The sequence below is a fragment of the Protomyctophum parallelum genome (genome assembly GCF_964188405.1).
Source record: "Protomyctophum parallelum genome assembly, chromosome: 19".
NCBI classification, from domain to species: Eukaryota; Metazoa; Chordata; class Actinopteri; order Myctophiformes; family Myctophidae; genus Protomyctophum; species Protomyctophum parallelum.
The window spans coordinates 8133008-8151518 of NC_139717.1; the positions used below are offsets into that span (position 1 = coordinate 8133008).

Genomic DNA, 18511 nt, shown 5'->3' on the forward strand with positions numbered 1-18511 from the left:
CTACGCAGCAGATATGTTGACATGTAAAGGTAACTGACAGCAATAACTAATAACATTGTTAATTGTAGTTTTGACTCATTCCTGACTATGAGTCAAAACTTACACCTCAAATTGCCGAACTACACTTCCCAGAGTTCCCAGAGTGCAGCAGCAAAATGGCTGCCATGCTCGAGCACCTGAAAACATTCAGTCAAACAAACACCAGAGTCCAGAGAGAAGAAGTTCCAATATCTACTTGCAGGTTCAATCCAAAGATGCCAAGGTCAGTGAAATAGTTTTTTATATTTTGTTTTACATTACATTGCTGAGTGTGTTCATTCATGGTTTTAACTGTGTGTGTGTGTGTGTGTGTGTGTGTGTGTGTGTGTGTGTGTGTGTGTGTGTGTGTGTGTGTGTGTGTGTGTGTGTGTGTGTGTGTGTGTGTGTGTGTGTGTGTGTGTGTGTGTGTGTGTGTGTGTGTGTGTGTGTGTGTGTGTGTGTGTGTGTGTGTGCATGGGTGAACATATAATTAGAAAGAAGAAAAAAAGAACCTTTTTGCAATTATTTGTTCGGCCCAAAATATTGTGTTTATTGTCACGATCCGAGTTGGCTTTGTTTGAGGCTTACAGATCTTTAAATACATACTTTTTGAAATGTCTATATGGGGAAAATGCATGGGGAATTATTTCCTGTCTGAAAGGCAGACATTGGAGGGATAGTGCCTCTAAAAAAACAACCAACCTAAAAGTACTCAGTAATTTGTCTTGGAAATGTACTCGAGTAAGATTAGTAATAGTGAGGCGGCAGAGCTAACCCAGGGCTTGACATTAAGGCTTGTCCGAGACAAGTAATACATCTTTCCGGACAAGTGCATAAAAACTTTACTTGTCCGTTGGACAAGTGACTCTTGGTTTCACTTTTTCTGTTCCTAATAATCACCTTTTCAATATTGGTAATAGCCCTAGAATGTCTGTGATCTTACATAGATTTCATTTATTCCAAATACACAGCAATAGATTGGTCCTATCCACGCACGTTTAGCAGACTGACCATGTCGGCATTTAAACTTGTAGCAATGCGTTTGTACTCACCTAGTAATTCATTCCTAAGATTTGTAGTCGGATATTGTGCTCTAGTTTCATATCCATTTGAAAGTTCTGGCAGAAAACGTGTTTTAAGTAAAATATCGCCACTTTTACATGAGGAAAACCTGGACTGAAAATATGAAAACTTCTTTTAGGAACAGTTGATGTTTGGGAAGCAAGATTCGATACACCACCAAGATACCCATGTACCTGTCTAAATACTTCCTTAATGTAAACGAAGTCCACACCCACAACACCAGAGGGAGTTCAACAGACCATGTACAACCCAGATTTGGCACAAACAAGGGAGTCAAGGGACTAAATTATTTTCGATCCTATGCCACCAAAATGTGGAACGCCCTACCAACAGTCATTAAGACATGTGAATCCCTTGACTCCTTCAAAACTGCTCTCAAAGGGCACCTACGGATGGCTGCAATTCGAAACTGGCCTCTGTAAAATCTGAATTCCCCCCCCCCCCCTTTTTCCCCTCACTGTATATGTATCTTTTCCCTTTTTGCTTCCTATATGATGAATTCCTGTTCTGTTCTTTAGCTACATAGAAATGTCTATTTGTATGTCTCTAAATGTTTTGATGAATTGAACAATGTGGACCCTGTTGTAAACAAGTGTAATGCTTAATTGGGTCGTCCACTCACAGTTAACAGTCTTTGTATTTAGTTTGTGCTTGAAATGTACTGTAAATTCTGCAAACTGTTAATAAATATTTCAATCAATCAATCAAAAAAAGCACAAATGTATGGGGCACACAATTGGCAGGTGGTAATTGATCACACCACCTATTTTTATGTGGCCCATACTGTACATTTGTGCTTCCTAAAGGAAGTTTTGATATGTTCAGTCCTCAAAAAGTTAATGTCAAGCCCTGTTGATACTGTTGATGGATGTATTGTGAACAAATCTGGATATTGGGCCAGCGCAAATTCACACCCTGGTGGGCGTGGCAGACATTTTCAAAATGGCCACTGGCGGTTTGTCAAATCCAACCACTCTCTAATATTTGCTGTAGGCAGCTGAAATGTTGCATGAAGGTCAAGTGTTTTCATAATTTCATTCCAATTAGCTAAAAGGGGTGTGGCAATGGGAGTGGCCTATCATAAAAAGGTGCATAACTTCCAAGTAGGCTATACATATAAATTTGCACAACATTTTGTGGAAAAGGTTTGTCATGACCCATCTTCCAAAAAACCACGCCATCACAGGCTGCCAAAATAAATCTTTGTCGACAAAATCACCTGTAGATTTAGTAGACTAAAGTCATATTACATTTGAGTCGCGTTATAGCGCGTTTGTGACCATATTATACCCTCGCCGTCGGGCATTAGCACTGGAAACAATAAGACACTAATGGTCACTGGCGATGATGTTCAGCACAACTGAGTGGTTTTTCTTTTCATAGTTTTACTCACCCATCATTGGTGTCCTTGGTCTCGCTAGCATAGGACGGAAGAAACAAGAGCATTCGTTTATTATGACTCGTGATCATGGACATTGGGAGGCCACCTGAGTGACAGCCAGGAGACCTTTTGCCTTTCTCAACTTGTTCCAATTTAGTGTTGGGTCAACTACATGTAGCTTAACTTGCCCGACACTGGTTTTAATTATTTATTTGATGTTTTTTTCCAGTAAGAATTGAGGCTCGAATATAGTACGTATAGTGGTATATATTAGTATAATTAATAGGCCTATTAGCTATGATTCACTGTTTTGCAGTGTTGGGTCAGCGTCATGTAGCTTATCTTGCCCAACACTGCAGATAACAATGAATCATATAGCTAATAGGCCTATCAATTCACTTTAATATACCTATTGCTTACTCCACATACGTGCAGGTATTCGAGCCTCAATTCGTACTGGAAAAAGAGATTCAATACTAGACAAAGTGCCAATCGGCACAGGTCTCCACCAGGGCAGGTCAGGTTGTGGCCTCATGGTGGCGCTATAACAGGCTGTTGAGGAAGATTTGGGCCGGAGGTTCGTGTTGGAGGGATGCAGGTACAATGTTTTTCCATGTGTGCATACATAAGTTGTATACAGATCGATGCAGTTATAGGTAAAAACAGGAATTGGCCTGTTATAGCGCCACCGTGAGGCTGATTTTGAGGAAAAATTGTGGCATGTCGTCCTGGGCCTAGTGAAAATGTGCGTGTATAATTTAACGGAAATTGCACACTGTGTTTGTGATTTGTGGCCTTTTTTCGAAATGGACGAATCGTGTGAGCTTTGGAAGCCAATCTTAGCCAATCAGGATGGAAGATGGGAAATGGTGGCGCTCCATGTTGATCACATGACTATGGAGATGGTGTATACCGATTTGCATGCAATTTGGATAAAATGCGAAGGAGTAATAATAGAAAATGTGTTTGACATATGTCGGCCTCCTGGTGGCGCTATAAAGAGCAGATGTGAAAAATTCCAGGCAAAGGTTTTTCCTTGGCCTCTAGGGAGTTGGCATACAAAGTTATCCACAGATCCGTGCAGTTAGAGGTAAAAACACTTTTTGGCCAGTTATAGCGCCACCTTGAGTCTGAGTTGAAATTGTTCATGTGGCATTTCGTCCTCGGCGTAGTGGGAATGTGGGTGCACAATTTCACGGAAATCACGCGATGTGTTCATGATTTGCAGCATTTTGTTTGAAACTGAGCACTCCTGTGAACTTTGGAAGCCAATCTTAACCAATCAGGATGGAGTCTGAGAAATCTGAAAGACCGGTTTCGTTGAATGGCTCTATAGAGACTGTGTACCAATTTGCGTGATGTTTGGACAAAATCTGTAGGTGTACTGTGCAAAAACTTGTTTTGCACAAAGCGGGCTCCTGGTGGCGCTATAACAGGCCGTTCTGGAAAGTTTGGGGCAGAGGTTCATCGTTGGCATCCAGGGAGTGTGTGTGCAAAATTTGGCATCGACCGGGTTAACGGTGGCCGAGATTAGCTGCTCACGGACACACGGACGGACACACGGACGGACGGACACACGGACGGACACACGGACGGACGGAGTGCAAAACATACTCTCCCCACATGCCTTCGGCCTGGTGGAGACAATAATCATTCATTTTATGCTTGGTTGTGTGCAGGTGTCACACTCCGAAAATAGCCGATCTACAAGCTCACAATGTGTCGTGCTCACGTTGTGAGCTTGTAGATCTGCTACATACAGCAGAGTATGAATCAACGCAATCACTGCCGGACAAAATGTACATTTTAGTCGACAAAATCAACTGTAGATTCAGTTGACTAAAGTCTTATGACTAAAACTAAATGGAAGTTTATTCAAAATGACTAAAATGAATGACCAACACTGGTGTGTGGCGGTTGGAGCTGGATGGAGCTGGTTTTTATACAGATAGTCTGTCCATGGTGGCGCTATAACCGGCAGATGTGGAGGGATGCAGGGAAAATGTTTTTCCATGGCCTCTAGGGAGTGCAGATGCAGTTCTAGGTAAAAACAGGAATTGGCCTGTTATAGCGCCACCGTGAGGCTGATTTGGGAAATAAATTGTGGCATGTAGTCCTCGGTGTATAATGTGCGTGTATAATTTCATGGAAATTGGACACTGTGTTTGTGAATTGTGATTTGTGGCATTTTGTTCGAAACGGACCAATCAGGATGGAAGATGGGAAATTGTGCAGATCTGTGTTGATCACATGACTATGGAGATAGTGTATACCGAAATGTGTGATGTATGGATAAAATGTGCACGATTTATCTACAGAAATGTGTTTTGCCTAAATCGGCCTCATGGTGGCGCTATAACAGGCCGTTGAGGAATATTTGGGGCAGAGGTGCGGTCGTTGGCATCCAGGTAGTGTGTGTGTACATTTTGGCATGGATCGGGCGGTCCCGGAGATTAGCTGATAACGGACGGACGGACGGACGGACGGACGGACGGACGGACGGACGGACGGACGGACGGACGGACGTAAGGACACATGAATTATAGGAGCGTTCTTCTGGCTTTAGTGGTGCATCAATCAATGCTGAACAAATAGAGAGTAAAGAGGCGTCTATTTATTGGATTGTCATTCAGAGCAAAATAAATAAATGTTTTCCTCCATTGAGTGTCTGACATATGGGAGACATGACTGAGCCTCTTATCCTTTCCAAAATGCCACACAAACGGTGGTGGAAAGTAACTAAGTACGTTTACTAAAGTACAGTAATAAGTACAATTTTGAGGTACTATTACTTTACTGGAGTATTTCAATTATTTTGTACTTTTACTTCTATTCCAATACAGCTCAGAGTCAAATATTGTACTTTTATAGCCTACTCTACTACAATGATTAGAAAACTTTAGTTACTAGTTACTTTGTAGATTTGGATTGTTATTAAAAAAAAACATTAATTAATTAACCAAAAAACATTAATTAATTAACCAATTCAACCCTATTTAAATTATGGCTATTTGAAAATAGACATAGCAGTGAATTAATTATGAACTCTTATCCATTCACATTCATTTTTCTTCAAGATAATCCTTTTAAAAGATTTATTTAATTTCATGGCATCCCAAAAACTCACCTAATCCCCAAAACATGAATGGATTTAAATCCTGGGAGAGTGTCGAAAACATGCTCCATCTGAAGAAGAAGAAAACAGGGAGAAGTATACATTTAGCTTCAATCAGGTGCATATAATTGCTTTATGGTCTGACAATGGGACAATAAGTCTCTAAAAAATAAAAAAATATGGGTGGCAGCTGTATGAATGGGAAACTGGTTGATCTCTATATATAGAGTTAAGCACCCGTCCTGTATACCCGTATGGCATAATCGTCTTTAAGAACTCTTAATAGGGAACATCCGTCAGCAACACAAACACACAGCTCGGTATAGGTATTGTTCCCGAGTCGAACCCACTCGAGCAGCACTCCGGTGAGATTGTGTGATGAAGAGCTATGATCTGTGATGACGAGGGAAGGAAGAACTGTTTATTTCCGAGTGCATCCGCGGCACTGCATGGAAACTCTTCTCTAGCTTTCTCCGACCCACCTGACCCCTTCCTTCCCTGGTGGTTTTCCAGAGTGTGGTGTGTAAGCTGCTTTGGTGTGAGCCTCACGTCACAGGAGACCACGTCCTGCATGGACTGCATGTGGCCTTGCCTATAGAGCGGCGCCTTTCAGAACAACGAACGGCCCAGGAAATGAAAACGCAATGCATTTCCCCATAAGCAGTTTTTATTTAATTTATTTAAAGACCTTTTAAGCGTCGTACAAAGCCAACTCTTGTTGTGACAAATCATGACAACACACACAATATTTCGGGCCAAACAAAGAATTAGAAAGTAGAAAAAAACTTGTTTTTCTTCTTTGTAATTATTTGTTTGGTCCAAAATATTGTGTGTGTTGTCATGATTTGTCACAACAAGAGTTGGCTTTGTCCGAGGCTTAAATGTCTTTAAATAACTTTTTGAATCGTCTATGGGAAAAATGAATGGGTAATTCTCTTCCGGGCCTGTCATTGTCATGAAAGGGGGCGGAGCCGCGGGACTGCGACGCTCTATACTATATCCCTATTCTTAATAGGCCTACATTACATGTGCAGACAAATGGTGCATGTTTATGTGCATAAAAGAACCTCCGGGGTTAGGTTGGGGTCGTGAGTCAATGGCAGCATTATTTTGGGGTCGGGGGTTGAAAACTTTGGGAACTCATACCGTAGAGAACTCGCAGGTATAGACAGAGTGTATACAGTAAGTCCCAGTGGCGGAAAGTAACTAAGTACATTTACTCAAGTACTATACTTAACCCTATAGAACACTAAACCCACATTTTGTCACACCATGACTAAACCAACCCGGGTATATTTTACCCGATATTATAATAAATTCCATTAAAAAATATTTCTCATCAAAATGTATTAAAGGACAACTTTAGTTTTTTTCAACCAAGGTTCATGTTTTAGGTTGTTATGAGAGAAAGTAAAAGGTGAGTGTAATCTTTTTTTCATTTGCTGCTTTCTTTCGTTTTAGGGATTTTAGCTGTTTTTACAGGGGGGTGGGGGCATTCGAGCACGGGGCTAAATATGTATTTCTTTACAAAATTGTATAGCGATTTCTTTTTTTATTCTTTACTATAGTCCTACTAGACCCCAAGAAATTACATTTGGCCACAAAAGATCACAGGATATATTGAATATGTCAAACTGGCAAATTGAGCCTATGACACACCAGTAGGCTACATGTATACCTTCACATTCAGTATACAGTAGATCCTGTGGTCTTTTGTGGCCAGATGTAATTTCTTGGTCTAGTAGGACTATAGTAAACAATTAAAAAAGTAATTGCTATAACATTTTGTAAAGAAATACATATTTAGCCCCATGCTCGAATGCCCCCGCCCCCCTGTCAAAAACAGCTAAAATCCCTAAAACGAAAGAAAGCAGCAAATTAAAAAAAGAATTACACTCATCTTTTACTTTCTCTCATAACAACCTAAAACAAGAACCTTGGTTGAAAAAAACTAAAGTTGTCCTTTAAGGTACAACAATAGTATATATACTATACATCCAGGATGTATAGTAGGCTACTAACCCTGCATTCTGGGAATCCAGAACTCAAAATGTATACCTTCAAAATGTTTATAAATTAGCTATCGAACAAACAAAAAGGTAGGAGCGCACACCAGTAGTGGGGAGGTGCTGACCGCAGGAGATAAAACTTTGACTAGGAAAGGAAAGAGGCCGCACAGCTCGTAGTCACGATGCCATAAACGTTATTATTCCAACGTTTCGGCAAACTGGTTGCCTTCTTCAGGGTATGACCTATAAATTAGCTATAGCAGATCTATGATGGCTGAGTAGATTAGCCTTATTTTTAATTAGATTTTTTTTTTGACATTTGACATTTTTTAAATTAGATTGTTTTGACATATCTCTGCCTGGTTCTGGTTATTAATTGATTGCCACTATGTATTTAATTAATTATTCCGTCACCGCCAGTGTTTTTCCAGTGTTTTTTGTCGACCCATGGGACCACGAAGGCTGTATGGAGGGGCAGACAATCGTCTTTTCTTTCACCCGGAAAACAGATTTTGTAAACGCGATCATCAGTTCTGTAGTAGTTATAGGGGCTTGTCTGTTTTGACCAAAAACCCAATCTGGGACAAGTATCATGATAATTGTATTTTTCTAAATATGATAATGGAGGCAGTTTCACTTCCGGTTAGGGCTGACCCATAAAAAATAATCTAGTTTTTTATTTTAAATATTTCTTTCAGTTATTTTCATTTATTTATCAAAATAGCTGATCTGCAAGCCCACATTGCAGAATAACATGTTGAGAACATAGGTCTGCTACAGTACCCTTCAAAGCCATGTGCTTGAGCTCCACGATTTATGACTCATTTAATAGTCATTATTTAATCCCGAGCATTGGATTTTAGATGACAGAGATCTCCGTCCACGGCAGTCAATAGAATGTAAATTAATAAAAGTCCAAAGAAATGTATATAAAGGTTGTATAAGGTTCTGGTTTACTTGGCACAGTCAAAAACAGCCGATACTTGCCTAAGGATCCCTCACACCCTAGATAACCCTCAGCAGCCTCCCTGCAGGCTGGCAGAGAGACATGAAAAAGAGAAAAACAGCTCCTATCAAGGAGCTGTGAAAACACTGCTGGAATCATAAGTCCATCCCCCACACGCACGCAAACACACAGACGCACGTACGCGTGCGCACAGTCGCACACTGCACACACCATTGAAAAGTGCAACACACGCGTGTGCCATTGACAAGAGCAATATACTTACAGTACTGTATATCCAGTGACGGGTTCATATGATATGAAGATATACTTTGTGTGTTGTACTGTTTATGTTTGTGTACGGCACGGGTATATACTTTTCAATCTATGCTGCTATTTGGAGTGTGGTCTCTGGCTATGTGGTGTTGTTTTTTTATGCAATGACATAACGTTGTCCCACCTGGTCCTGCAGATGGTGGGAGAGGTCAACGTACTGGGGAGAGTCCGGACCGTCCAGCAGTTCTCGGTATCCCGGGTCCACCAGGTCAATGCTGAACTCCACCGTCTCCTCCACTACGCTCTCTGGAAGCAGGTTCACAGTCTGCTCCACCACGCTCTCTGGAACCAGCTTGGGGTGTTTGGAGTCCTGCAGGACCAGAACCACAATGTAAGTACTAAGTAGCCTTTATTAGTCTCGTCCCTCTCAAGTTTTAGATTTTTTTCTGCATTGTCCCGCCCCATATTTGCATACTGTGCCCCGGTTGGTTATAGCCTGGTTCCAGATGAAACTGGTTGGCTCGTCACCACTTCGGCCGTGAAGTCCTCCCAAAATTGAGAGGGGCCAGAGTCGCCAGGGGCGATATGCATTGTAAAGGCATATGAAGTCTGGCTACGCGAGGCTAGGTGTTTGGAGTCCTTCATGACCAGAACCACAGTGAGGTTTGTCGCGCATTGCCAAGGTTTTTCCGCTTTCAGGCCTGTTTCAAAGGAAGCCAGTGATACGCTTTTTAAGGGATGAGTCAGTGTACAAAGGAGAAAAGATGTTGGCAGTCTTTTCTATGGGAAATTGAGTTTACCTTCCCTTAATTGTCTCCCATTTGGTACAAATGGGTGACAAAGTTAAATGGCAAAAGAACAGACGAAGACCATAGTGGAAAAATTAAACTAAGGACTTTTTCAAGTCAACCTGATGTATTAAAGGCTTTTAACATTTTAACAAGAATGCCTTGGTATTTTCTTTTTGGCCATTTAACTAAATCAAACCAATCGCAGTGTTTCTCCAAGGACATCATCCAAACTCCTTTATATATGACAAAATAACACTCGGGAATGCACTAGTGTTACTCCACCATGTGGCTCCTTGGTGCAATGCATTTACTCTCACGCAGTGCTAGGACTCACGCTGAGAGAGAGGGAGAGAGAACAGCTGGCTAAACGGCAAATCCTTGTTTACGTCCATAAGCTTCCCAGTGAGTTTGAAAATTGCTACTGAGCTAAAGGAGAAGACGTGGGTGACATGGTGGCCATTGGCCAAGTGGCTTGACAAACTACTCTGTAGAATAGACTTAATATTTTTAAACCCTATAGTGTACCAGATTCCCACAGGGTTTATACACATATACCATGTGTGCATTTGCAAGCACCTAACATCCCAACAGTTTTCTCTCTACACTAATCTTCACCGAAAATAGTCGCTATACAAGCTCATATAGCGCATCACAGCGCAACGCATTGAGCTTAAGCTCAAATGCGAACGTTCAGTAAAACGTTAAGGGATGTTCAACGAAAATAGTAAGCTCACTGAGCTTAGTATTTTCGCTGAATGTTCACGCCAGAACAGGGATGCGGTTGGTTAATTCAGCGCAGAAGTTGTGTGTCCTTACAGCCGACCAGCCGAAGGAATGTCCTGTCCTGTCCTGTCCTGTCCTGTCCTGTCCTGTCCTGTCCTGTCCTGTCCTGTCCTGTCCTGTCCTGTCCTGTCCTGTCCTGTCCTGTCCTGTCCTGTCCTGTCCTCTCTTGCCCACACCTCCCCTCTTCTTTCTCAGGAGTAAAAGTAATGTTACTGTACCTCTGCAGTTGGTGTTTCATCCGGGCCAGCACTAGCGCTGGTGACAAAAGCTGGTGCTTCGGCTGGAGCATCAGTCTGAGTGCTGGTGACAAAAGCTGGTGCTTCGGCTGGGGCATCAGTCTGAGTGCTGGTGACAAAAGCTGGGGCTTCAGCTGGGGCATCGGCCTGGGGAACCACTGGACCTACGTACAATAAAAGCCAACGTAGATGAACATCACGAATCACGATACTTGTAATGGTTAAAAAACTAAAAATGCTTTCTATCACTCGGTGGAATGCTCTGCTTGTACAACTTAAAGAGAAATTTCACTTACAAAGATGTTTGGGGTCATTTTTTAAGTCTACTGGCTTTTGTGAAATTGTGAGCACCGTCCTTGGTTCGTGAGACCGTGCTTTTTCAATTACTTGAAAAACAAAAGAAGGAATTAAGCAATACTGAATTAAGCAATGTAAAAACTGTCTGGGGTGCTCGCAAAAGCCCAAGTAGAAGGAAAAAATGCCCCCAAACTCGCTTCAAATCTCTGAATTCACTACTAAATGTTTCATTTGATCTTAAAGCATGACTTAATGTACTGTAGGCCTACATACAAATGGCTAAAGTTGACTAAAGTCTCTCCTCAGCTGGCCTGCCCCTACGGTTGTAGCAGTGATCCCCAAACTGTTTTAGCTTGAGACCCCCAAAAGAGAAATCAGATGTCTCCCCAAGACCCAAACTGCAAACTGGTGAAATTAGCAGATTTACAAGCACGCAACATGTCACATCACAACATGTTGCGTGTACTAGTAGTACAGTAGTAGTTGTAGTATCACATTTCCCTCACCTGTAATCTCAGGAGTAGGTGGTGCTGGTGTGGTCTCTACACCTCTGCAAATAAGAAGATAGAAAATGCACTGAACATATAACCACTTAAGCCCCTTTCCTTATAGTGGGGAAAGAAATAGTATTATAGCCTGGCATGGTCAGACTAATATCATAGAGGGCGCAATGTTTGTTTTGCAATGGTATATTTGCAGTGGTGGACTACTTTTACTTAAGCACTGTACAACTTTGAGGTATTTTGTACTTTACATGAGTGTGTCAATCTTTCAGGACTTCTACTCCACTACAATTCAGAGGCAAATATTGTACTTTTACTGCACTAAATTTACTTTGTAGATTCTGATTATCCTTGCAAAACATACATTAACCACTTCAGCCCTATTAGTTAGGTAAAGTTAGCTTAAGTTATGGCAAATCTGCAAAACAAAAAATGCTTACTACTAGCTTTCTTCACAGATGTGTTCATAAACATGTCTACTATCCATAGACTGTAAAAACAATATGGACAAAGCGTTCTCCGGGTCTGATATGGACGTAAAATGAAGCCTGTCAGTCCTTGTATTGTAAATCGCCATCTTTCTAGATCCGTTTGGGCCAAGCTGAGCCATTGGCTGGCCCAGACAACATGGCGGGACTTCCCCCCTTCTTCTTCGTTGGTTTTTATTTTGACTCGAGTGGGTGGGGGATCCCGTTCATAGACTTTAACGGTAGCCACGCCCCTCAGAACATACGCAACTTTATGGTCATATCTTTTATAAATGGGACCATAATTTTCCAAAAAGAATATTATGACATTAGAAATGAGTCTTTAAACTAGTGACTGGAAGCAGAAAGTATTCATGACCATGTTTATTAAGGTAATACAGTCTAGGTGAAGTTGGGCCCAAATACATGGATCTCTATGGAGCTCTATGGGGTTTTTTGAGCCCAATGACAGCGCCACAACAGGCCATTATATGAATTTGTCAGGAAATCCCGGTTTCCTTAGTGGCGTCACAGAATATCTGTCTGACTGCCCCCCTGCTACTATCACAGGAAAGTTTGTTCCAACCCAACTCCCTTGGGAAACTTTGACAGCTGCTGAAAGTTGGGGTACCATTATCAACCAATATAAGGCAAAATATTCAAAATTTCATTATACTTTAAGTAGCATGTGACATGTCAAACTAGGGGGTTTTCAAGATTCTGAATCCATTGCAAGCATTAGTTTTGTTTAAAAAAAACACTCCTTTGCCTAAAAATGCCCATAGCCGTCATCACAAATGTGATGAGGTCAGCACATTTGGGCACATCTGTGCCCAAATGTGCTGACCGAATTTAGCCCAAGTATTTTCGTGCTTGGAATGGATTCAGCATCATGAAAACCCCCTAGTTTGACATGTCACATGCTACTTAAAGTATAATGAAATTTGGAATTCTTTGCCTTATATTGGTTGATAATGGTACCCCAACTTTCAGCAGCTGTCACAAAGTACACACGTTTATGAACACATTCTGTGAAGAAAGCTAGTGGTAAGCATTTTTTTTGCAGATTTGCCACAACTTAAGCTAACTTTACCTAACTATATACATTTCGGTCATTTGAAAATAGCCAATCAAGCTCACAATGTGAGCTTGTAGATCTGCCATTTTCAGAAGATCTTTTGACATTTTAGACATAAAACTTGAAATGAGACATTCTGCATAATGAGTACTTTTACTTTTGGTACCTTGAATACATATTGATGCCAATACTTTTGTATTTTTACTCAAATACATTTTGAATTGTGGACTTTTACTTAGTTATTTCTATATTACAGTATTGATTATTTTACTTAAGTAAAACATTCCTGGGGGCCGTGCCGGTGGGTGGCGGGGGGTCCCTGTGGGTCCCCGAACCTTGAGACCCCCCAAAGACCCCCAGGGGGGCGACACAATCACAACGAGACCTCTCAAATTGAGAGTATATGCCATGGCAGACAGCAGAGGATCAAACACACAGAGAAACATTATTACCGTGGCGGTGGTCTTCCATTTTGCCATCGGTTCATCCTCTGAAAAGAATGGAGATAAAAACACAATTACAGTGTTTGTGAAGTGCTTGTTATCAGACTGAACGTTGACACAATCAGATGATTGCCTGTCTCTTCCTCTTTAACACTAGAACCAATAGGCCAGATAATTGTTGCTTATTATGACATATACCGGTAGGTTGAGTGCTTTTGTCGACAGACAGACAGACGGTAGAAGGAATTATGGAATGCTATAATTCATACTATTGAAATATTGTAATTTCATGAGTTGGGTTTCAAATAATTCATAGGATCCGCAGCAGCAGTCAAACCTTACCAAACAGACGCATTTCGGCACGCAGGCCTTCGTCAGTGTAGGGCTTACAATTTAACACCAATTCTTCATTTAGAACTTTAGGAAACTCATTATTTAAGAAATCGATCCAAAATGCTTCTCTTTGCAATAACCGGTCTCTATCCCCACCTCTCTTTAAAGGATTTACAGTCATTTTATGCCTTGAAACCTCAGGGTGCATATACTGTATCATGTCCAGTACTGTTGACGTGTTTGACTGGGGATTGAAGGGGATTTTTCATCTTTTGTTCTGAGATTCTGGTTCTGAACTCCCTTTTAGTTTTTCCTACATAGCAAAAGCCACAAGGACGTTTAAGGAGTATGCAATGTGTAGTCTTTTTAATCCATTACTAAAACACTGCAAGTCATGAATTAGTAAATAGGTTTCTAGTATAATACTGCATGGAGCAAGTGCTATCAACAGCTGATAAATATTTTCTGCAGCTCAAAGCAAATTGTTTAGTGTTTTTTCTTGGCATGGAAAAGAGCCATTCTGCTCACAAAGAGGCAGGGCAGCTGTAGCCATGATGAGTGTGATCAGTGCAATGTGTCACAAATGCCACCGCTTGCCAACTAGTAAACAAAACTTAAGCGTCCTGTTGGCTACAGCCAGTGGTGGAATTAAGTAACCAAGCTCATTTACTTAAGTACTGTACTTAAGTACAATTTTGAGGTATTTCTACTTTTACTTCTACTCCACTACAGTACATCTCAGAGGCAAATATTGTACTTTTACTCCACTACATTTATTGAAAACTTTAGTTACTAGTTACTTTGATTATTATTACAAAACATATACCGCTACACTTCAGCCCTATATACATTTCGTCCATTTGAAAATAGCCGATCTACAAGCTCACAATCTGCTTTTTTCATATACATTTTATACATTTGAAAACTTGTGAAATAGGACATTCTGCAGTACTTTGTACTTTTGGTACTCTTAAGTACATTTTTCTGCCGTGTAACAGAGAATATCTACATTGCAATATTGATACTTTCCACCACTGGCTACAGCAGCAGCAGCAACCCACATGGTTTGACAGACAACTACAGTGCAATATGATAATGGAGGCTCTAAACATACTGTATATACCGGTATGTTTTAAATCTTGTTTAAAACAAATCTGCCTAACAATGATGTCACTGGTGGTCGTGGACGGTTTCTGAACTGCCCACAGCCCTCTCATGAGACACAGACTGAGTAGAGAAAATGTGTGGTATTTTGTCATGAACATTAGTGAGGACCAATTATATGAAGATAAGTTGAAAAGTGGTGAAGTGGTCCTTTAACAAGTTTGTTAACTGATGAAGGACCCTGATGCAAATTAAAGACAAAGTATTTTTCTGGTTTTATCCTCGTAGCAGTTTTTTTATTGACTTTTTATATTGCCACCTGAGGCACTGAGGCAGAACCTTACCCTGTGAATCATGTTCATGTGCTCGTCGGTGCTGCTGAAGTTCTTGGCAAGGTCGGAGATGCAGAGGGACTCGTGCTGGCAGGTGTGAACCCACCTCTGGTACTCCCCCGTCCCAGGGATCCGGTCGTAGAAGATTCGGAACGCCTCCCACACGGCCTCCTGGCACACTTCATGGGCAACACAACGGAACGACATTTTTAGCCCAGTGGTTTTCAACCCACTTCATATCAAGGCCCATTATTTATTGGGCATTTGAGCCACGGACCACCATTTGATGAGATTTGCCTCTCAGACATACAACTGAAGAATATTTTGTTATCGTTGGATCTGAATTTGTCCAGAATTCTGCGCTGTATTTTGATCAAAATAACAATTATTCTACAATCTATTGTGTAACTCTTGAGAGTGTCAAATTAAACGTTTCATTACACTCAAGAGTTAAAGATCTAATAAAGGTCCATTTGGTTACCAACTCTCCATCATTTAGATGGTGACCACCTGGAACCCGGCCCCTCAAGGACCACTGGTGGTCCCTGGACCACTGGTTGGGAACCACTGTTTTAGCCCATTAGGACCTGGAACGCATCTGTGTCACCTTAGCTATTGAAAAATAGCAGATATACAAGCTCGTAGCGTGGCACTCGCACTACAAGCTTGTAGATCTGCTATTCTTTTTGAAAAATTGGGAAAATGTGGCACAAATCTTTACTTCTGTGAGCTCCCAGGAACAAAACTTCTTCATATGGGGGTCCTTCAGTCCTTGACATGAAACATTTTGAGAACCACTCCAGAATAGGTTTTTCAGAAAACGGTCAGGATTCAGAAGATATTTGTCGAATATGGTCTCGAGAACTACAGTATATGCCAGGGTAATCTGTCACTGTCAGTATTGCACATGGACCGATCAGAAACAATACTTTATTTATACTGGCTAAAAAGAGAAAACTGCATTAAAATCGACTTAACCATTTTATTATTCGGGGGGGGGGGGGGGGGACATTAGCCAAATGTAGCAGCTTGTAGATCAGGAATGTTTTGGCAGAGAGATTTGGTACAGACAGGGGAAAAATAGCTTCCCAATCCCAAGTACAGAGCCAACTCAAGTCCAGTTTACTAAGTCTTAAGCCAGGCGTTAAACCCTACAATACTTAGTTGACTAAAGTCAGTTTTTCCCTCCACACCAAATTGCTTAGCCGAAAATAGCTGATACAAGGCAGCTGCAGGTCACGGTACAAATAGACAATTCCGTGGTCAGACTTACACACAAAGCTGTACCTTGGAGTGGCTATAGCACCATTCAAAGATAAAATGAACGGTACCTCTGAGCTGGTAATATGCTTGGTGGCTGGCAACCACCTCATCGATGGTTTCTTTGGGGCAGATTCGGACTCCAGTGCGTAGAAACACGGACCTCTTTGTTCGATGTCGCTCCAGTTCAGCAGAGGGCTGTCTGGTTGTCCTGAGCAGCTCGATCAGACGCATGGAGTTAATGGCATCTGTTCTCAACCCTGAGTCGTGCTGCTGAGAGCTCGCTAAAAAAGGAAAACACAGAAGATGTCAGTGAGTGGCCGGGAACACTAAATGTTTGCTGCTTCATATGTTTTCTAACTCGGGTGTGTTCATTTCACCCTGTGGCAAAGCAAAGGCTAAATGAAGGAAGTGTGCAAGTGCTACGGGCTCTGAAGAGGTGGGTTTTCAGACTACGGCGAAATAGTGAGTCTGCAGTTCTGATTGCAATGGGAAGTGCATTCCGTTTTGGTGCCAGAAGGGAGAAGAGTTAATTGTCCATTTCCAAAGGATCTGGGTTACTGGGTCCTGTGTTTCATCCTTGCTCTATACTGGACTAGGACGATATGAACCTTTTTTGAAAACTGAAGATACATTACATGTAGTAGCTAATTTTTTAGGGTTGATGTTTTTTTTCTCCTGTTTTCATGACCTTTTTGACTTGTCAATGAACTAATTGGAATACAAAACCGGCACTGTATATCACTCAAACTAAAGATATTGTTTACTGAGGTGAGGGCAATGTCCTGGCATATGTAAAGCCTGATTCTTTGGCTCATAATGATAGGGGAACCTCTTTTGGTGCTTTCTTGCCGCTCCTTTTAGGCACACGTACAGTACCACTGGGTTCCTTGACCTTTAGGCTTCCTCCCAATGGACCCGGACAGGGTTGAAACTCTGAGAGCGTACAAACAATGATCCTTAAGATGTACGTTTGACAACAACTGCGTTCGAGAATGTTTTATAAATAATATACAAGGTTGTGCGGTTGAACCCTCGGCCTGACGCAAAACAATGTGAAGCGGGTAGTTGGTGAAAACACGCAAGCCTTCTCGTTGCCGTCAGTAGGCCCATGTTCATAGCTGTACACAAGATGTGTTAGACTCTCCATGTTAACTCTCCAGGTGTTCCCGTCGAGTAATTTGTAGTAGCTATTTAAACACATAAGCCTTATTTTGTACTTTGTTGTATGATGTATCTCACATGCGATACGAGATAACATTGTTGAATATTGAGATGAGGATATGACTCGATAAGTAAACAAACACTGAACTGTACAGTTCTATTATCTGTCTGTCTTTGATTTGCTGCTAACGTAGAACCCAGATACATATCTTGTACAAAAAAAAGAAAGAAATTGATTATAATTTCCATTCCATGTGAAAACATTGCACCTGGCTACAACATGCTCTTGGCAATAAATGTTATCCACCAACTTAGCAATACAGTTTTTCACTGCTCCCCTTAAACATTTTCTTCTCATCTAAGCAAAAACATCCTTTATACCTGGATTGTTTGAAATGAATAAAAACCTGAAAACAAGTTAAATAATCTCCTATAATTGTGACATGCAAAAGTATTTTGCAATATATATATTGTGCATTTTGATATTGCGATGACAAGAATATGTTTTCAGTGCATTGTGCAGCATTGCTCCCCACAAGGGCCTTTCTTATCAGTGCACTGCATTCTTGTTAGGATTTGTGAGGGAAATACTACCAGTATCGCCGACTTTCACATGTTTCTAAGGAAACCACGAGCGCAAAACTCTTACTCACACATTTGTAAATTGCCCTGTTTCCCCAAACAAAGCAAACAGCTTTTTGAAAAGTCGTGAAAATGTGGCGCTAATCTTTGAATATGTATTCTTTCAGAGCGAACATTTTTAACTAAATTCTTTGCTTCTGGGGGGTCCCTGGAACAACAATTTTCAGATGAGGGTCCGCAGCCAAATACGGGTAATTCTGGGGGTCCTTGACATGAAAAAGGTTGAGCACTACTGACAGGTTTTTCAGAAAAC

At 41.2% G+C, this 18511-nt stretch overlaps 1 protein-coding gene across 1 annotated transcript in view; it reads right to left on the reverse strand.

The window, feature by feature from the left end:
- Positions 1 to 17713, reverse strand: part of impg1a (interphotoreceptor matrix proteoglycan 1a) — a gene marked incomplete at its 5' end in the record, with an annotated part of 44980 nt that extends 27267 nt beyond the window's left edge. The window contains 8 exons of the mRNA XM_083790001.1: positions 5610 to 5668; positions 9010 to 9195; positions 10618 to 10799; positions 11439 to 11482; positions 13433 to 13470; positions 15205 to 15371; positions 16524 to 16736; positions 17695 to 17713. Coding sequence (XP_083646127.1) covers positions 5610 to 5668; positions 9010 to 9195; positions 10618 to 10799; positions 11439 to 11482; positions 13433 to 13470; positions 15205 to 15371; positions 16524 to 16736; positions 17695 to 17713 — 908 coding nt within the window. The remainder of the gene's footprint in view (positions 1 to 5609; positions 5669 to 9009; positions 9196 to 10617; positions 10800 to 11438; positions 11483 to 13432; positions 13471 to 15204; positions 15372 to 16523; positions 16737 to 17694) is intronic.
- Positions 17714 to 18511: the final 798 nt, after the last annotated feature.